This window comes from Haliotis rufescens, unplaced genomic scaffold (assembly GCF_023055435.1).
Source record: "Haliotis rufescens isolate VD_foot unplaced genomic scaffold, xgHalRufe1.0.p SCAF_7, whole genome shotgun sequence".
NCBI lineage: Eukaryota > Metazoa > Mollusca > Gastropoda > Lepetellida > Haliotidae > Haliotis > Haliotis rufescens.
In genome coordinates this window covers 25904497-25926916 of record NW_025964361.1, presented here as the reverse complement: position 1 = coordinate 25926916, position 22420 = coordinate 25904497, and the positions used below count along the sequence as shown (strand labels likewise).

The window sequence follows — 22420 nt, the reverse complement described above, 5'->3', positions numbered from 1 at the left end:
ACATGTCTACCATCATGTCTGTGGGCATGGTAGGAATGGTATCTGAAACCCGTGACTATTGGTCAACTATCAACCAATCACACACATGCTTACTACCAAACTCCTGGCATTCATCATGCTAACAGTTGCACATATATATTAATATCTGTGAAACATGCACAAACTGATACTTAGTATAGCAGATATCCATATATTATCTTTGCTGAATTAAATGCTGTATCATATAACATCATTATGTTAAATGTAATAGTATAACTCTTAACAAGTTTGCAAATACACTTGAACCAAAGTTTCTCATACAAGAAAACTGGAATGAGTATTTATCTATCTTAAAAAAACAAAAACATCCACTATGCGCAAGCAACCAGTCACCAGTGATAAGTTATTTGTTGTTAGTTTGCCACAATTTACCCAGGTACCATTCACAATAATAGAAATCTACTCTACACTCATGATTAGTAACGGCATATGTGTATTGTAAATCATGCATTTTCATTCCACAATTGTGATAAAAATCATGTCTTAAAAACATCTAAAAAAATCCCAACCCAGGTAAACAATTAGAAAATTAATAATAAATTGAATGAATATTTAATTAACTTTTTAAACAAGGGAACAGCCCAAAAGGCTCCCAGGCTCAAACAGAAAAAATCATTCTTCTTAACACTTGCAAATAAAAAATATCGGAATACAATCATAACAGGCTCTTAAAATAGATTAACTCTGATAGGCTCTCAAAGTAAACATAAATAGGCTCTCATAAAGATACAGGTCTGAACAGGCTCTCGAAATACATGTAGGCTCTCAAACCATGCCAAAGAGTAATGATCTTAATATCCCCAGATTAGAAATAATTCCATTCTCTCTATTAGAAATAATCTGAAAAGGCTCTTGAAATTGTCTTCATTCATGGTCTTACACATTAACCCTATATTTACTGGACCAGTTAACAGACCTAATTTAGGCAGAATCTGAATACCATAGACTACTGAATGTGTCTGATGTTTGTTTGTTTGTTTGTTTGTTTGTTCTTTAACGCCACACTCAGCAATATTACAGCTATATGACAGCGGTTTGTAAATAATCGAGTCTGGACAAGACAATCCAGTGATTGACATCATGAGCATCGATCCACACAATTTGGATACGATGACATGCATCAACCAAATCAGTGAGCCTGACCACCCGATCCCATTAGTCGCCTACTTACGACAAGCATAGTCGCCTTTTACGGCAAGCATGGGTTGCTGAAGACCTATTCTACCCGGATCTTCACGGGTCAGACAAGAATAAATGTACATCCACTGCCTCACCCTATGACAATGTATCTCCTTGTCCATTCCGCCATAGTGTTTGTATGCTTGTGTTTCATTTACTGCAGGACTCAGCAATATTCCAGCTATATGACAGCGGCCAATAGATAATCAAGAGTGGACCAGACCATCCACGCCATCAGGGTATAATGACATGTAATCAACCAGGTCTGACAACCCAATCACAGTGATGTCATCTGTTGTAAACGAGATGCCAGAACCACTTGGATAATATCAACACAATGAATAATCAAGGGCTGACCTAGCCTGTAATAACTTAGCAGCATCATAGCTCACTGTATATTGTTTGGAGATTTTTAATCGACTTTTAGTCAACAAGATATTCAAAAGAAGAAATAACGTGAAGCGAAGTTTCTATTTCATCCTTGCCCTCATCATGTTTATGAATTAAGAAGTAAAAAAACAAACAAGTTAAAGTCAACATCAAACATTCTGTTGATAAAATGATATTAACATTAAACCATTTCTGTTACCCTGGTTACATTCTCTTGGCTGCTTCTGTAGGAAATAGTACTGACATCAAAACATGCTGTGTCAAATATGACATTAAAAAACATAACGAGGATTTAGGAGTATTAATATGAAAACATCGTTAAGTTTCCTGCATCCTGTGAAACCATGAATGATCTATCAGCTGTACAGCATTATTTGTGCTAGAGTATTGTCGAACAGCATGTGTGTGTTTGTTGAATAATGCCACACTCAGCAATATTCCAGATATAAGAGAACAGCCCATAATTAATCAAGTATGGACCAGACAATCCAGTAGGACTGGGTCAGTAGGTACAAATATAAAAAAATATCTGGTTCTGGTCTCTTGAATAATAACTTTAATTTGTCACCAGAGTTCACATTTCTGTGTTGTCTGTGTTCAAGAATAACAAATGCATTTACTTCAGCATTTCATTCATTGCCAAGTATCTTTAAACTGTTTAAGAAGACAATTTATACTATCAGAGGTATAAAAAATATACTTATTTGTTTTATTCCCAGTCTTAGTTTAAGGAAAGTGGATCCTTAAACCAAACAAAAGAAATGTATGGCCTTACTGAACTATCAGGTGGGTGAGCAAGTGAGTGGGTTGCATACAGAGAGACAGAAAGACAAGAAGCCGGACACTGGCTGCGGCAGCTAACCTGGGGGTGTTGCCCATGGTCTGATACGACATGGTCGCCGACGACTGCGAGGGGAAGGACACCCCATCACCAAGGCTACAAAACATCACAATCAAAGGGTTATTATTGGGAGAGAATTTCAGCTAGTCCTCTGGCTCATGTTCCACAAGGTGATCTTAGTGCTACAATTGTTCTAACTCCAGTTCATGTTTAATAGAAACTTATGATGGTCATGTTGCAAAACATGTCCTCTTGGACACATTCTAGCACTACGATTGCCGTAACTCTCATACCTGTTTAATATAAGGAAGAGAATTTATGGAAGTCAACTTCTTCATTATGAGGAACACAACATTTCAGAGTATTTGCTTACTTCTTCACCTGATGAAGGAGTAAGCATGTACTCCAAAACATTGTGTTCCTCACAATAAAGAAGCTGACATCCACAAATTCTCTTCCTTATGTGTATCACTTCTAAATGCCTTTCAAAGACCTGTATAATATAGATTTGTGACAGTTGAGTGCAAAGTCGGTCCTCTTGGTAATATTGCACAAGGCAATACTTCAGCTACAATTCTCGCAACATATCAAAATAGTTACAAAAGTCAAAGTGCAAAGAATTCTCTTGGGAATGTGGCCGGGAGCCCTATTCCATGAAATGACCTTGATTGTACCTTTATCAATCAATGTTGTGTTGTACCACGAGGCACCAACATCTCTACAGCAATCACTTATGATGGCCAGACGCGGATCTAACCGAACATAATGTAATTAGCACCTCCCTTTTAACTTCTCCCAACTAAACAATATAACTAACATGAATAAAGTTAGTGCATTGTAGACATGGCTTGTATTTCACTCATATCATGATTAAAAAGAAGAGCATTATGGCTTAGTTTGCTGTTACTGCATTGAATGCACTGTAAAACTACAATGACAAAATACAATGACAAAATTAAGAATATATGAACTTACAAGAGGAAAAGAAATAAAACCAAACTGGTTTGGAATGAACTCTGAAAATGGTGTATTACCATGATTACCACTACACCCTAACAAACGCCCTAACAAGAACTCGATCAAATATCCCGTCAAAGCTCGAACCCAATATTGAAGCACCTTTGACATGATTGACTTTGTTTAAAGCCTGGGGCGATAACTAAATTGGTTATTGTAAAGTACCATCTGAGTCTATCCATCACAGCTGAGAAACTAGTAGTGATAATTCCCTGTTAACACAGTTCTACCAAGAACAGTTCATGGAATAGGGCCCGATCTCAGCATGTCATACCGTGTATCTTGTGAAACATGTCACACCAGAAAAATAGAGGGAAAAAGGCAAACCAAGGACTTGATAAAATTACAAAATTTCTGAAGAAAGTTACCAGAGGACTAGAATTAATGCCTCGATATTAATATATGAATATGTAGACATGTAGCAATAGCACTCAAAGTAAGTTAAAGAAAGTTAATTAGAAATGATTGTCATGACATCCTTGCTAATCATTGCTTTCTGTCAATACTCAAAATCAAAGTCGTACATTCTAAAGATGACTAAATTCTTAAGAGCAGTTACCATGGTTACATGGATAATAATGTAACCAAGTAAAACAAACTGTTGTTTGATTCCTGAGTACTCATCATTGTCTTCCTCGATCATGTTTAAAAATATACATTCAAAACTAACAAATCTTAGACTGTATTAAAACATGTTTCTGGGGCAAATCATTGTGAAGGAGGAAGGACTTTTCTTTAATTTTAATTTAAAAGAAAAAGTGATGAGGGAGAAACACATTATATTTTTTCCCAATAATACCATCAAACAACTGGTCATACAATGTCAGTCTTCAAGCATGGATACCAGTGTCTGCTTCATATGACAAGGATAAAACTGAAAAATATTTTTGGATTGGCAATAAAGATGACTGACACATGGGATTTAAAGTGACATGACAATGCCCAAGAAACATTTTCTTCTTCTTTTTCAGCCGAATACCAAACCTAAGTAATGCTTTCATCTGATGGAGCACACAAGACTGCTTTTCTAAGGCCCAAACAGTTCATTACGGTTGAGAGAATATCATGGAAGACATGTCTGAACTGACACTCTGTGAATGAAGCTGAAACTGGTCCTGCTGATAGACATCCACTATGTAACCTCAGCCAAACAGAACAACAGGCGTTGGAAACCAACTGACAAGGTGTGATAGGCACTGTTTCAAACTAGAACAACTACAAAATGCAAATTTGGTGAAAAGTTGAGAAAGTTCCGTTGATCTGAAAATCACTGAAAATAGTCTTATGACCACCATAAGTCACCAGTTTACAAAGGCAAAAAGTTGTACTGCAGGCTGCAGTGACTTCGCCCGCTTAATGCAGTCGGAAATGAAAAGCCACAGTGGTCTGGCCAGAAGTTTGTAATTTACTGTGCATGAATTATCAAAACACCTTCAGCTTCAGGTCAGGGTCTCAGTTCAAAACATGACATTCCTTTTCAAGTAAAATGTCTCCATTATTTTCCTCATCATTAAAACAAGACATAGAATCATTTTCACCACAAATGTCCGTCATTTATGAAGTGAAATCAATTCAAATTACAGTACTGTACATTTAATTTCAACATAAATATGACAGAACTTAGTTCATCCAATGCCAAGAAAAGTGCAGTGCCTTGTATAGAACAAAGTGAGTGTAGAGTGGTAAACTGATGTGATTGATACCCCTGGCTTACCTGGAATATATAGGCAGGAACCAGACCTTTACCTGGTCCCCAAACACTTCCTGGAAGTTCCCTCCTCTTCCAAGACTAAACCCTTCTTTGTCAGGCCCGCTCTGAAAAATTGGTGCTCGGAAGGCCTCTGCAAACAATTAAATCGGTTATACATATATTCTGTATATATGCCACAAGCATGGACGACTGGGAACAATCTAAAATGGAATATCTCATGAGTTTAGCACAACCCTGACTATATTTTCACTGATATACCTTTTTTTTGTAAAATGGTGTTGTTTTCTACGCCTTCAAAAAACATTGACCCTGCACAGTGTACATGTATCAGTAGTTAGTTCACAGTGAGATGCAAGACAAGCACTCCATCAATGAACCTCATAAAACGACCAGTTGTGACAACTTTACACCATGCACACAGGCCAACCCAAACTATGTTCTTGTCTCACAATAAATTGCAGAAAAAATTAACAAAACGCTAAATGTTGGAATGAGATTAATGTCCTTTAAAACTCAATAAACATAAAGTCAGATGATCTTATATTGTGATGGGTTTCTATGACATACTTGTACCGTACTTTCCGCAATAAACAACATGGGCGCTTAGAAACTTGACATAAGGGGACTGCTTTATAATTAAAACCACAAGCAAAATCTGTTTTCAGAGTTTGAGAGTAGTGGTTGGTTGGTTGGTTGTTCTATGCAGCACTCAGCAATATTCCAGCTATATGACAGCAGTCTGTAAATAATCGTGTTTGGAACAAACAATACAGTGATTGATATCATGAGCATCGATCCACGCAATTCGGATCGATGACATGCATCAACCAAGTCAGCGAACCTGACCACCCAATCCCGTTAGTTGCCTTTTACGACAAGCATAATCACCTTTTACGGCAAGCATGGGTTGCTGAAGACCTATTCTACCCCGGATCTTGAGAGTAGTGAACAAACTTAGTTCAAACACTGAGGAGTGAGTGAGTGAGTTTGGTTTTATGCCGCTTTTAGCAATATTCCAGCAATATCACAGCAGGGGATACCAGAAATGGGCTTCACACATTTTGAGCATGTGGGGAATCGAACCCATGCCCCCAGTGTGACAGACAAACGCTTCAACCACTAGGCTACCCCACTGCACCTCAAACACTGAGGAAACAAACTTTCTCTGTAATAGATACAATGCAATTATATACCCATTTTAGGCTGCTGTATTGAAAGAATTTGTGAAAGAAATGAGAAAATGTGGACTATCATTTAAAGTTTCAGTCATTGTAGGGGGCGTTCATAAACATTGCTAACAGGCTGGTCAAGAAGCTGGTCAGGGGCGCTTATTGGATCAGGGCGCTTATTGGATCAGGGCGCTTAATACAGCAAATACGGTAAGGCAAAATCGAGAAATTTATGTGTAATATAAAAAGAGGGCACCGTAAGTTACTGACTTTTGTTTGTTGTTTAGCGCCGCATTCAGCAATATTCCTGCTATATGACGACAGTCTGTAAATAATGAAGTCTGGACCAGACAATCCAGAGATTGACATCATGCACATCGATCCATGAATTGGGATACGATGCCATGCATCAACCAAGTCAGACCACCCAAGCTGAGCACCCAATCCAATTAGTCACTTCTTACGACAAGCATTGTTGGCTTTTGCCCCTTATTAATATATATTTTTTAAATACTTTTCAACAATCATGCCCATATCAGCTGCTTAGGCTGAAACAATGCACTGATGCACCACAAAATTAATTCAAACAATAATTTAGGCTTTACAATTAATTCTGTATCGATTGTTTGTTTCTAATAATATGGACAGGACATAGTCTTCACATTTTCACTAAACAAAAGTTTGGGGGGCAAAATAAATGAGCATTTGAGCACTTTTGATTTTGTGTATTATGGACAGCTTATGAGCAAACACATGATGCAGTGACTACAGCGTACTGTACCAGCCCTCACGACTACGTCTTCGTACTCACCTAAGGTGGACCTGTTTTTACATGTGAGGTACAGATGATACCCAAACAAGGATATCAAACTGATACCAAACATTATTGACACAAAAAACAAGAATAAAAGATGAAATTTTCCCATGCCATTGCCAGCTCCTCCCTGAAAGAAAAGTAGCAAGGGATGCTTTAAACAGACAAAATGTGGTAAGGTTCATCACTAATCTTGCATATGACTTGACATACAATTAATCATGAGGCATGGTGAGGTGAAATTGGGTTTAACGTCGCGTCCAAGATTATTGCACTTATATAGCGACGTGCATGTACTTGTGTGTGTGTGTGGCTGCTTGTACTAGTCCGGACTGATGCCGATTTATAGTGCTAGCCCACTGAGATACCATGCCGCAGTTTAACATGAATACCCCACTCAGACACAGTATACTGACTCCGAGCCGACCAGTCCTTGTTTTAGCCCCTTAATGCAGAGCGCAAGACAGGGTAACAACAAGTAATATTTTTTAACGTCTTTTGGTATGATGCATACGGGGATCGAACCCAGGACCTTCCGCTCTCTGGGCGGACACTCTACCACCAGACCACGGAGGCCGTCCATGGTAAGATGAAGAAAGCCTCAATATTCTGGACTGATAAGTGCAAACATAATACACTGACAGAATTTTACCAGAATCTGGTTGACAACTATTGATCATCTAGATGTTGATGAACTTGCACTTATCATTTCAGAGGATTTTCATTCATAACTTGTCAAAAAGATGACGTTTCTGAATCCAACCCATCCCAAAGATATCTAGTGCAATTTTTTCAATGATGATCTCCAAGGTTTAAAAATTGTCCAAATAGATTGCTAGCCCTTATCAATGTAAACATAACATAAATATCATTGAAGATTACATTATATATAAGCATGAAATTTATCCATTGCAGAGTTGAAGTTTGAAAATGACATGTGACGTATTCATGACATTTCCTCCATATTAATATCACAGCTATTCCTCACAGAAGCCTATTATTTATCAATCCAAACCAAGCCAAGCCATTGATGGTGGTTTGTGCTGTAGATGCTTTGGAGGCACAGTGACAGACAAACAGGAAAACAGCAGGGCGTTATCTAGGATTCTAAAGTAAGTGCCCTCGGAGGACAAATTGGAATTTTGTTTAAATTTGGTTCCCAATTGGGACATTCTTAAAAAGTTTTCTTAAATTTAAGGGAACGTTAATATTTCAAACAATGCAAATATGTAAAACTAAACTATTTCAGCCATATCACCACATTAAATTATCAGAAAGACGACGCACTATCCACCAGGTGATACATTATAATGAGCAGTATCACACATGATTAACAGACATAACTTCCTGGTCATTAAAGCCCACGGGGAGATCTGGCCTGGGCAACACATGTGGTGGAACAGATGTAGCGAGAATGCTGCGAGGACAACACAATCACACAGGTCACAATAGAGACCCAGTATGAGCCTTCCCTGGAGGTCGTATACAGCAATCATTGTAATCCTCACTACTCGTTTGTTTGTTGATAATGCCCATCTCAGCAAATTTCAGCTGTATGACATCCCCATGTAAATACTCAAGCCAGAACCATACAATCCAGAGATTGATATTGTCAGCAATGATCCACACCATTGAGTACAATGACATGCAAACACCAAGGTACATTGAGACTCCTCTTACAACCGACGGCATCCGTGGTCTAGTGGTAGAGCGTCCGCCCAGAGAGCGGAAGGTCCGGGGTTCGATCCCTGGCCACGTCATACCAAAAGACGTTAAAAGATGGTACTTGTTGTTACCCTGTCTTGCGCTCGGCATTAAGGGGCTAAAACAAGGACTGGTCGGCTCGGAGTCAGTATACTGTGTCTGAGTGGGGTATTCATGTTAACCTGCGGCATGGTATCTCAGTGAGCTAGCACTATAAATCGGCTAAAGTCCGGACTAGTACAAGCAGCCACACAAACACACACACGTACATGCACGTCGCTATATAAGTGCAATAATCTTGGACGCGACGTTAAACCCCATTTCACCTCACCTCCTCTAACAACCATAATCTGGGCCTACTGGTTTTGAACCCACTATCACAGGTTTCTCTGAACAGCAAATTGTGGTGCCTTAGACAGTTGAAAAACCCACGGATCACCTAATATATTTAATATGGCTCCTGCTACAAGTATGGGAAAAACTCGGGACACTCTGACACCACACTTTGCATCTAACAACAGCTACCTACCTTCCAGAAGTCTATGAAGTACTTGAGTGAAGTGATGGCCACATATAGACAGTAGAGGAGGGCATATCCCAGGAACTGCACGAAGAACTTGTAGTTGGAGAACCCCACACAGTTATTCACCCTGTAACCATGGCAATAACATGCTGATTTCTTCTTTGAATCTTAGAAGCATACAATTTTCCATGGGAATATTTTTTCCAAGGAACTTTTATGTTTAATTTGTTCCTAATCTTATGTATATTTGATGTCATATACATGATGTATGTAGGGTATTTTAAAAGCCATTTCAAAGAAATCTGATTGACTGACCTTGAATCTATAAAAGCTCACCTGGATATCTGTGTATATGCCACATATTACTTAATATACATTACTTATCTGTAATAACACAAAGCCAGTGGCTACTGCGGAGTCAAATGATCACAGCCACATTTAATGTGAGAAAAGTATCTGCACAAAGCAGGCAAGACCCCTGTTCCAATGTGGGGAATCTGGGAATTAAACCAAGGTGTTCGGCATAATGGGTGACCCCTAAGTAGTATAGATGATGGGGGTACTGCCTCACCCCACGTGGACCAGGTCCAGTACCCCCATCATCTATACTACCTCATCCCACAGTGTATGTGATGGGAGGCGGCTATAGGCTGCTTACCATGGGCAGTGGTGGTCCATTTTAAGAACACATCTGAAAAAAGAGAAATAAACATATATTTCAGGTGGTATTCTCCATTAACACACTGTGCCAAAATCTTTTTGAGTCTACTAGCCCGAAATTGACTACAAGCACCATTTTCTGTCAATTTTGATGTTATTATTAGACCATTACTATCTGAGCTCACAACACCCTACAGAATTTTAATAGATTCTGGCTTCAGACTAGCTGTCAAAGACTTAGACTGTAGAGTATAGTGTGCACCCATGTATAATGTGCAACCCCCCTCTAGCGGGTTCAATATTTTGAAAAAAAAGAAATTTGAATATTATGCGCAGAAAAAATTACACCGTTCCCCTTCAGCGAAGTCCGGCAAACGAACGGGTGATGAGAAACTTCGTCAGTACAAATTTGAAATTTGAGATAAAAAATCACCAGACATGTTTATTTATGATATAACTTTACAGTATTTTAATGCAAGGGTCGGCAAAAGTTGTATCTGAAACTATTTTTTATCAGGAATAATATATTCCAATATCTTGTTTATTTAGATGCAGCCTTTACTAAACATATTTAAAATAATAATAACCCTAAGCGAAGCAGCTGATTGCTATTGCCGGGTATTATTTTTTACATGGAACTAGTCTGACCAGTCACCGTCAAGGCTCCCGTGCATGTGATCTCATGATCGCAAGAATTACGTGTTGACATAGAATCGTCCAACAAAAACAAATATGACTTTTAACAAATCAAAGTATGGCATTTATGATATATGTATCAATTCTCTGTCAACTAAAGTTCGTTTCAAGGCGTCAATAGCGGTAATCTGACCGTGGTTGCTGTTAATAACGGTGAGTTGTGCGATCTTCCGATCGCTTCACACACGATTTCGCCGAAATTAATTAAAACATTGTTAAAAGGAATTTTGAATAAAATTAATGAAATAAGTTACAAACATAAGTCCAGATATACAAAGAACACTTTTTATAGCCAGACAGTGTAATTACATGAATAATTTGCAAACTTCAGTATTGATTTGTTGACAAGGTATTTCCGGTGTTACGTGCTCACGGTAATGTCTTTCCATGGGGGAAAAACATAAAAAACTCATTAATTTGTGTATAATGCAAACCCCTTCTACACAGCTGTGTTTTTTGGAGAAAAAAAGTGAGCACTATACTCAAGAAAATACAGTATAGCCAAAGTTCAAGACTTTCCATTTTGAGGGGAAAAATATTAATTCAACAAGTGAACCAAAGCTTAAGCTAGGAATTTAACACTTTGAAACCATTAGTAGCAGCTGTTCACACACTAACAGCTACTCTTCCGTGTCTGCAACAGGTGTTGAAGGTGTGAAGGTGTGAAGATGTGAGTTATCTCCCCTGGTACGGTACATGTGTCCTTGATGTTGTCATCTAAACCAACCCCCGGTTGAGTACCCATCAGAGCCCGAGGGCCCATGTATAATAACAAAATTGACTTTGGAAATTAAATATTTCTTACTCATATGCTCATTTAATTCTATTTGTTGTCTGTACTTACCTTGAGCACACTGAACAATGGTGACACCTGTCTGGCTTTATACACCGACATTTTTCACAGTATCTTGGACCTGGAAACCAGAGTTTGTACACAGTTTAACACTGAATGATGCTGTGAGGGCAGAAAGTTTTCAGCTGTTGGACATGTTGTACTGCCTCTATAAGAACAACATGTCCACAACAATATAGAACTGATTACATCTACTTTCATAAGACAATTTCCAAAATAACAAATAAAAGAGGGGTAATGATGCTGGTTTGGGAGTAAATCATACAATGAAATATGTCCAAATTACAGCTTTTCAAAAACAGTCCACATTTTCCTCAGTAAACATTAACTGATTGGAATTTACTAATCAATATCACAATAACAAATATTTGTACCACAAAAATCTTTCAATTGTGCATTGTATGGTACATTTTGAGAATACTTCATGGTTTTTTTTCTCAAAAAGTTAATGTTCATCGACCCATCTGATAAAGATAATCAATAAAGGAAATTACTCAAGAACTTTCATACCACTACACAATTGAAAAATATAAGGGTCACCAACTAAAAATGTAGATATTGGAACGATTAATAATGACCCTTTGCAATGCTGTTTGACAGCTGAACGTTATCGAGTTAGTATGGTCTTAAGCCGCTTTTAGCAATAATCCAGCCGGGGACACCAGAAATGGGCTTCACACATCATACCAATGTGGGGAATTGAACCCGAGTCTTTGGCAAGACGACCAAATACTCTAATCACAAGGATATACCACCACCCCTGAAATTTATCGAAATGCTTTTGTGAACTATCTGACATGCTTAGTTTTGTCACAGCCAGATGTATAAGAAACAAGTTTCTAAATTTCTTGATCTAAAATTAAAATTTAATTGATTAATTAATATTGATAGAAAGTGAAAAAGTTGTTTGAAAGTTCATCCCAAAGTACCACCCTTTGTTTAGAAAGTGAGACTGTCATTTTCTAGTTTTCTAAATAGATCTAGATTGTATAAAAAATGGTATTTAATTGTGTGAGTGAGTGAGTGAGTGAGTGAGGTTTTACGCCGCTTAAGCAATATTCCAGCAATATCACGGCGGAGAACACCAGAAATAGGCTTCACACACTGTACCCATGTCAGAATTCAAACCCGGGTCTTCAGCATGACGAGTGAACGCTTTAACCGCTAGGCTACCCGACCGCCCCGAGTGCAGATTACATGCAAGGTATCATAATTGTCATTTGGAATAAAGCCCTCACTTTCGTCCTTGACTTTGTTCTCAATTGTTCTATTCTAATAAATATGGTGTGGTAACACTTACCTTTATTCATCATAACATAATTCATCGTAAATATTCTAAATTAGTAAAATCTAAATATTTTTTACATTTGTATACATAACCTGCATTAGTCCTTAATTCATTTACTGCTTTCTTTGGCAGAAAAACAAGCTGTGTGAGGTCCAGCTGACGAAAAGTTGTTCCAATGTTCCAACCAGTTGTGAGGCAGACCCCATCGCAAAGCTCCGCGTGACCATGTAAGTGATGACATCACGAATACTTCATCTTACTGCTCGAGCCATCATAGAGGTAACCGTCCTGATCTTATGAGGATTGTTGGCTCTAGGAGGACCAAGGTTAGCGGCTTCATATGCCTGAAGAATGATGACTCGTAGGGATATGGTATTGTGACTGACTTCAGTCGTGGATGTCTTTGAGACGGGAATGAAAAGCTGTTTCCGAAGACCACGTAGAATCTTGGAGAGACGGATGAAAACTCTCAAAGCATGCACTGGGCACAGATGCTGTCATCCGATGAAAGTCCTTGTCCAAGACATGAGCACTGTCAACCATCTCAAAGGCAAGGATGGGGAATTCCTCCCTCTTGAACCTGGGAACCTTGAGGGCTGCAGAGAGTGAGAGCCGAGCAAAGTCCTCATCCAGCGCAGTGACCTTGTCCTTGCGCCTACGATGTGGAGGAATGGAGGTGGGCTGTGACATATTATGTCATTCTTATCAACTCCCGCACCTGGCTAAGGAGCTACTGCAGCAAGTCGGTCGGCCATTCAATAGGGCATCTGAGGTAAGCTGAGATGGGCGTCTCTCTCAGGTGACATCTCATTAGACACAAACGATCCCTCTGAAGAATCGGAGTGGTAACTCTATGAACGACGGACAGGCGAGCGACTCCTGGAACGTAAGGTGCTGGCTGTTACATAGGCATATTAGCAGAAAAGAGATGAGGTGCCTAGGTCTGATGAAACGTGGGGCACCCAGGGGCACAGGGGGAGGCGCTGACACTGACATCAAAGGTGCTGCTGTCAGAAGAGCCTGGGAGGGCGTAGAAAGCAGCACAATACCCATGCCCGGGTAGGTGGAGGCAACAATGGAATCTCCAGTAGTACAATGCTCAGAGGATGTGGCGTAGGCAGTGCCCAGCCCGATGTAGATGGCTGGGACCTAACAACAAGGGTCTCCAGAGTCTCCTGCAGAAAGAAAGTATTCCTGAGAGTCCAACATCCTCTTCTTGTGTCGTAGGGTTTGCTGTGCCAGGCGCTTCCTGGATACCTGTAGCTACTTTGCAAAGCTTGGCAGGTAAAGGGGAGAACAAAAGTGACACTTCAGTTCTGTGGAACAAATACCAGTACAATCAAGACACCATGGGTGAGGGTCCTTAAGTGACTTTTTACCACAGCAACAGACACTAGGGGCAACGAAGCAAAAGTTGCAAAGACCAAATGTACCTAAATATAAGGGATAATAATCCAATTTATGGGGTTAAAGGATAACCATTACACTGAATAAATGCTTTAAAAACCAGGGAGAGGTTAGGTGAAGCAATATTCATAACTAATTTATTCAACTTTTCTTCAGCAGGACCTCCCACAGCTTCATTTTTCTGTCAAAAGAAGGCAGTAAATTCATTAAGGAGTAATGCAGGATAAGTTAACATATTACGAACTACTTTAGTTTTGCACGTAGAAGGAAGTCTTAATCACAAAACGAGAAAAAACGTGTATGTTGTCAAGCACCTACATCCAGACATGGTCCTGTTCAGTATGGGCAGGTTCCTAGCAAACTGTTTGAGCATTTCTCTCTGTCTGTCCTCGCTCGTTTCTCTCTCCAGCTGGTCCGCCTCCGCGGGACTCAGGTAAAACTGACAAACAAAGGTGCATTGATGAGTGAGTGCTCTGTAATAACGCAGTCATCCATATGACGGCAGAAACACATACATAATCAAGACAAACCAATGATGGATAGCAATGATCCACACTGTTAGTATGAGAAGCATGGGGTACTGGGGACCCATTCTGCCCTGGAATCCCCACAGGATGAACAGGGTACTGGGGACCTACTCTGCTCTGGAATTTCCACAGGGGACCTTTTCTTTCCTAGAATCCCCATGAGGAGACCAGTATTGGTGACTTGGGACCAAATATGCAGTGGAATCCCTACAGAGTGACAAGCATTTGGTACTGGGCACCTACTCTACCCTGGAATCCCTACAGGATGACAAGCATGGGGTACTGGGGACCTAGTCTGCCCTGGAATCCCTGCAGGGTGACAAGCATGGGGTACTGGGCACCTACTCTACCCTGGAATCCCTACAGGATGACAAGCATGGGGTACTGGGGACCTAGTCTGCCCTGGAATCCCTGCAGGGTGACAAGCATGGGGTACTGGGGACCTACTCTGCCTAGGAATCCCTACAAGATGACATGCATGGGGTACTGGGGACCTAGTCTGCCCTGGAATCCCTACAGGATGACATGCATGGGGTACTGGGGACCTACTCTGCCCTGGAATCCCCACAGGGAGACAAGCATGGGGTACTTGGGACCTAGTCTGCCCTGGAATCTCTACCGGATGACAAGCATGGGGTACTGGGCACCTACTCTGCCCTGGAATCCCTACAGGGTGACAAGCATTGGGTACTGGGCACCTACTCTGCCCTGGAATCCCCACAGGGTGACAACCATGGGGTACTGGGGACCTACTCTGCCCTGGAATCCCTACAGGATGACAAGCATTGGGTACTGGGCACCTACACTGCCCTGGAATCCCCACAGGAAGACAAGCATGGGGTACTGGGGACCTATTCTTCCCTGGAATCTCTACCGGATGACAAGCATGGGGTATTGGGGACCTACTCTTCCCTGGAATCCCTACAGGGTGACAAGCATGGGGTACTGGGGACCTACTCTGCCCTGGAATCCCTACCGGATGACAAGCATTGGGTACTGGGGACCTACTCTTCCCTGGAATCTCTACCGGATGACAAGCATGGGGAACTGGGGACCTACTCTGCCCTGGAATCCCCACAAGGTGACAAGCATGGGGTACTGGGGACCTACTCTTCCCTGGAATCCCTACAGGGTGACAAGCATGGGGTACTGGGGACCTACTCTGCCCTGGAATCCCTACCAGATGACAAGCATTGGGTACTGGGGACCTACTCTTCCCTGGAATCCCTACAGGATGACAAGCATGGGGTACTGGGGACCTACTCTGCCCTGGAATCCCCACAAGGCGACAAGCATGGGGTACTGGTGACCCACTCTGCCCTGGAATCCCCACAAGGTGACAAACATAGGGTACTGGTGATCTACTCTGCCCTGGAATCGCCACCGGGGACCTGTTCTTTCCTGGAATCCCCATGAGGAGACCAGTATTGGGTACTGGGGACCCACTATGCCCTGGAATCCCCACAGGGTGACTAGCATTTGGTACTGGGGACCTACTCTGTCCTGGAATCCCCAAAGGGTGACTAGCATTTGGTACTGGGCAACTACTCTTCCCTGGAATCCCAACAGGGTGGCAAGTATGGGGGTACTGGAGGTACCTTGTCAATATGATGAATTGTAATATTCACATGTCAAAGAAATGATTTCTAATGAGTTCTAAGTACTTACTTCTTTTGGTACTGGTCCATTACTTGTGAATATTGTCTGCCAGTAGGCCCAGGCAAACATGAAGAGAACCGGATGATACAACAGGAGATATATCACTGAAAACAAACACTGCACAGGTCATCATCTGGGCTATCACAGAATTCAAACAGATTGTTTTCCTTACTTGACTTATTTTCCGTGACCACAGTTGAGTCAATCATAAAAATACATTTGAACCCAATTCTGACCCAATTGCACATGGAACACCATTAGAAACTAATCTAGTTATTGTACTAGTCGATCAAACCAAACAATGAACATCACAATCATTGTTTATTAATATCATGATTATAGCATCCTGCCTTAAGAAAGTAGGTTCATTCCAAAAAGACCACATTACCTTTTTCTGCTATACTTTCAACTGTGACTGCAGAGAGAAAGAAAACCAAGAGATAATACATGAATAAAACAACAACTCCTACCGAACATGCAGAAGATACAAGTCAAGGTGAGTCACCATTGGTCATAGCCAACTATCCACAGCTAATCTTAGATAGGGAATTGACTTTCAATTGCATTTATGTAGGTATAAAAGTTAAAAACAGTGTGCATACTGTGTAAAGCTAATTCTTATACATATGTATGTAAAAAATAATAACTTCATCGACTGCATATTTATCATTAAAACACAAAAACTGTAGACAAAGGAACAAAATCAGTGACATCATTCAATGCAATAACGCAAACAAATCCTCGTCTATTCCGTTATTCTATTATCAGCCAATCAGAAAACAGAAGTCCATTAGTATGAGCGGCCTAATGCTTTTTTCGGTTTATGGAAACAAACTCCAAAACAATATGCTTGGTTAGCCAATCAAATGTCACTGAATCATTTGCAATTTACAAAAAACAACTAGTATTGGGAAGAAAACAACTCAGACCTGCAGATCTTCACTAGTCTCAGACGAAGGACTAGTTACAATGTCTATCCCTGCATTGTCCACATTCACACTCATATCATTAAGTACCAATATAGGATTTTATATGCTTCTCATATTGTAGCAACCCGTGAAGATCTGTGGTAGAATAGGTCTTCAGCAACCCATGCTTGCTGTAAAAGGCGACTAACGGGATCGGGTGGTCAGACCTGCTGACTTGGTTGATGCATGTCATCGTTTCCCAATTGCGTGGATCGATGATCATGATGTCAATCACTGGATTGTCTGGTCCAGACTCGATTATTTACAGACAGTCGTCATATAGCTGGAAAATTGCTGAGTGCGGCGTTAAATAACAAATAAAAAATCATATTGTAGCTCACATATTGTAGCACCAAGTATTGCAATGCATCAATACTTCAGTGACTTGTCACTGCCTTAATCTCCATATGACCCCACAGTATGCTGCCATAAATTCAGTGACAAATGTTTGGTATTCAAGTGAACATAGAAACTCACATTAACTATATTCATCACACAAATACCTAGAGTCATGCTTAAAAGTATTTCATGATCAATTGTTCATATGAATATCTTGGATATGGCAATGATTGCAAAGACACTGATATCTCTCATCATTTTATGACTTTGTGCTGACTATTGTTTTAAGATAGTATATGAACTCATACATAAATAAAGAATAAGGTTGCACGTAATATATCTGTAAGACAGATATTGAAATCACTTCTATGATTAGGACTGTAGCGAGCACATGAAGGACACCTGTCCTTAATCTATGGCATACATAGATACAAGTACATCAGTAAATGGGTAGGCTTTAGCTTCTATAAACTCTGATGGAACAATCACAATCCAAAATCCCAGTAACAAATGTTTCAAATTTATTAGTAGATGCAGCCAACCCTTTGATGAGCTATTTAATATGAAGATGATTAATAAAGGGGATAAAAGGCTTTATCTTTCAAACAATATTGTTTGTTTGTTGTTTAACTCCGCACTCAACAATATTCCAGCAATATGATGGTGGTCTCTAAATAATCGAGTCCAGACCAGACAATCCAGTGACTGATGTCATGAGCATCGATCCACGCAATTGGGATACAATTACACACATCAACCAGTCAGCGAGCCAAACCACCCGAACCCATTAGTCGCCTATTACGACAAGCATCGTCGCCTTTGATGGCAAGCATAGTTTTCTGAAGACCTATTCTAACCCGGATCTTCACGTGTAATTTGAAACAATAACCTATCTTGATGGTTACTAGGCAGTACACAGCATGTCCAGTGAATGTGGCATTATGCTGCAGTCAGCAGTTTTCCAGCTCTACCATTTGTCTACTATGGTAAGTTTTATTAACCCTAGACATGTTAGTAGGCCCAGCTGGCAAGTTAATGTTTTCCTATTCTCAGGGAGAAGTATCATCCCAGAGTAATAGAGTTAATTTCAATGAAATTGTATCATTCACTGTCTAAAATAATTTTTTTTATAGAAAACAGTTCACACATTCATGCATCTCCTCTTTACATAAAATAATATTAAAATGATAAAATACATTAACTTGAAAACATAAATATTTACAATGTTACTAAGGTTTATTTGGGCATAACTTCAATTTACCTGGCACAGCTATATAGCACCAGTAGGTTGCCTCATCCTTATTCCCATTTCTGATCAAGCACCCCAAACAGTCATTATGGTTACACATCCCTCGTTGATCAAGAGCAGAGCTATAGCTATTTGGTTATCTGGGTATTTTTCCCAGGGGTTTGATTTTGAATGGGTTTCTACAATTTATAGGGGGTATTCACCAATCAGCGACTGTTGAAGATACAACAGGTACATTGACCACGATGTGCTTTTCAATTGTCATCTATCAGTATGTTTGATGCACAAGCTTTTCCGAATGTAACATTAGGATATTTTCATGATTTTATCACATTTTGATTTGATATTGATCTCCATCATTACCGAACTTGTAAAGATCTTTGGGACATTTTGGATGGCAATAAGTGCAGGTGTAGCGGCCACAAAATGTCTGAGTCCAATGATGGGATTCGAAACAGGGACCTTCTGATTAGAGGTCGGACGCCTTGTCTACATGACCAAAGAAGTTAACCCCGTCAGCAGGCTGACAAGGTAAGGATGTCATCTGTGGGATGACTCCATACCCTGTTACATAGGGTTAGAACTTAACACAAGCCCAAATGTCCCTATTGTGTTAACATTACAAGGGCCTTTTATCTTTACCTCATGACCTGGGCTAGTAAAGCTATTTAGTTAAGTTCTAACGGAGCAATGTCCTAGAAAATTAACCAATCTGAAACCATGCAAACATGACATTAAACGTGTTAACATCCAAATGCATATTTATGACCACAGTGATTGTGACCAAAAAAAATATTATTATAAATCTCTAGAAAAAAACAAGGAAGTGGCAAGAAAAAACACACTTGCAGTGTTAGTGAAGTAACGTCTTTGTTAATTACATTTACAGCATCAAAGGAGAAATATTATACAAACAATATGTATATGTTAGATACAATGTTAACATTAAAGAATTGTCAGATTGACAGCGCTGTGTCATTCAGAAACGGAGATGACAGGTTGTTGCCGTGTGAGTTTCGAGTCAACACACGTCGATTTCATGACTTATAAAAGGCAAAATAAGGAACAAAATAATGTAAACTTACGGATACACATCTGTATAACATAAGCATAATACGACCAAACTACAATCGCTGTGATAAACAACACAGGAGTCCATCTAACAGCAGAACAACATAAATTGATAGCCGTGGGAGCCATCTTGGGTGTTTGTGTGTAGCTTACTACGTCATCAATTTCTGTGTATTCGTCAATCGGTCATCTTCGGGTTACGTCGGGATCGTTCAAATACACAAATCAATCCGTCTGCACCAGCGAACCTTAATACCAGTCAGCAATGATGTGCGCAGTGCTTCCTGGTCCAACTTGTGTGCAATTAGGTTCTTGGTGTGGAGACACACTGCATGAATATTTAAGTTCATTCAGTTGTGACAATTACAATTTAATCAGTTTTAATTTATTTTATAATTATGGAATTATATATCAAGAAAGGCGCAAGAAAGCCGACATCACAGGGGACCCATCCTCGATGATCCAGGGCATTAATTATGTCTCCATTCTGTATGACAAATACCCTGGCCCCATTCGCCAAGCTGGTTTCCGGTGCACAATTCAATCCCCGTCTCAAATCACACCAGAGCGGCATGGGCCAATGTAAGGCTCAGGTCACGCCTCCTAGGCTCAGAGCACTCCAACCTCGTTGACCCAAATAACTCAACTCCCCACCCACCCCACCCCTTGTATTTTTAAATTGTGTATACATTTTATCAGTTTACTTGAGGCATGTATGTTGTTGGTGACGTAGTGTGCCCCCCCCCCCCCCCCCCCCCCCCCCCCCTCTCTCTCTCTCTCTCTCTCTCTCTCTCAAGCCGTGTTTTCAAAGGACCCTTGCCTCTCACCTCTCTTGGTTGTCTACCAGAACTCTTGCAATGCATACTATACAGTAACATATATATTGCACGATGAAGCCAAACAATATTTGACAACTTTACGTTGCTTACGACATAAATCGAAAGAAAGCATATACAGTAGTTGTAATTCGTTTTCAATTCTAAGGTTGCTATCACGAATTACAACGTCTGGATCTAGCCCCTCTAAAGTCTTCGGCTATTTATATAAACAAATGTCAAATTAGGTTTGATGTTTTTATATTTCATGCAGGTGTTCGTCAATATTGTCACGTGATATCATGGTCACAAGCTAAACCATTCGCAGCTCACTTCCGTTGCACGAGTTTTTCATGCGCGTTAATTTCAGACTCCATAATGAATAGAAGCAGAAGTGACGGATATTCAAGAACATCTCCCATAAACGTCAAATTAATTCAAACAAACTGGTGAGAATTTATTTTGAATTGCAATAAACATGTTTAGATCCGAAATCTCTCTTGCTGGGGCACGGGTGGCCCAGTCGTCTAAAGCGCCGCGATTCGCTGTGCAGAGTTGCGTCCCTTGGGAACGCCTGAAACCTATGATACCCGTTCGAATCCCGGATCGCCCCGATTATGTTTCTAGGTTTATCAGCATCATACCCGTGCTCGTGGGTTTCACCGAAGTTGTAAACGTCTGAGACCTGCATCACTTCGGGCTTTCCTCCCACATTAAGCTGACACGCCGTCATATAACTGGAATACTGTTAAAAGCGACGTTAAACCCAACTCACTCACTCACTCTTGGCCGTGTGGCTCATAATGGGAGATACCTGTTATTGTTTTTTAGAACATTCTCATGATAAATTTATAGTACTCCGAGTGTTATGTTAAGAAACAGACATAATGACAATCAACCTAAAATATACCGGTTTTGTCAATTCTGTTGCACCACGTATGCTATGTAGAAACACATAAAATTCATCCGTTGTAGATGTAATTACACGGTAGTGGTGTATAACTTTTGTCAATTCTGTTGCACCACATATGCTTTGTAGAAACACATGAAATCCATCCGTTGTAGATGTAATTACACGGTAGTGGTGTATAACATTTGTTATCCTGTCTATTTCAAGAGTAAGGGTATAGTTGTCCTAAATAAAGGACGATAGTTCAGTCTCCTTTTTTTCTGTACATTGATGAACTATACGTGTAATTAAGAAACGCCGATAAAGCCTAAATGGACTCATGGTTTTGTTTATTAACACATAAATATCATCGTTTGGATAAACAGCGACTGTGGTAGCATTTTCAAATATAAATAGCTGGTATCATAAAACCAAAGGGCAGCCCGACTCGAGTGGTCAGGCTCGCTGACTTGGTTGATGCATGTCATTGTATCCCAATTCCATGGATGGGTGCACATGATGTCAATCAGTGGATTGTCTGGTCCAGACTCGATTATTTACAAACCACCGTCAAATTGCTGGACTATTTCTGAGTGCGGCGTTAAACAACAA

General features: G+C 40.2%; 1 protein-coding gene across 3 annotated transcripts in view; it reads right to left on the bottom strand.

Annotated features, from left to right (window-relative positions):
* LOC124137494 (palmitoyltransferase ZDHHC2-like) overlaps nucleotides 1-20241 on the bottom strand; it is a 34841-nt gene extending 14600 nt beyond the window's left edge. Inside the window, exons 1-11 of one of the 3 annotated variants that reach the window (XM_046503824.2) lie at nucleotides 20119-20241; nucleotides 16866-16892; nucleotides 16487-16581; nucleotides 14610-14730; nucleotides 11588-11657; nucleotides 10046-10078; nucleotides 9394-9514; nucleotides 7158-7290; nucleotides 5181-5307; nucleotides 2471-2545; nucleotides 3-42 (exon numbers count right to left, since the gene is read on the bottom strand). In XM_046503824.2, coding sequence (XP_046359780.1) covers nucleotides 3-42; nucleotides 2471-2545; nucleotides 5181-5307; nucleotides 7158-7290; nucleotides 9394-9514; nucleotides 10046-10078; nucleotides 11588-11657; nucleotides 14610-14730; nucleotides 16487-16581; nucleotides 16866-16892; nucleotides 20119-20233 — 957 coding nt within the window. In that variant the 5' untranslated portion in view covers nucleotides 20234-20241. The remainder of the gene's footprint in view (nucleotides 1-2; nucleotides 43-2470; nucleotides 2546-5180; nucleotides 5308-7157; nucleotides 7291-9393; nucleotides 9515-10045; nucleotides 10079-11587; nucleotides 11658-14609; nucleotides 14731-16486; nucleotides 16582-16865; nucleotides 16893-20118) is intronic. The other 2 variants (XM_046503825.2, XM_046503826.2) reach the window with 2 other exon arrangements.
* Nucleotides 20242-22420: the final 2179 nt, after the last annotated feature.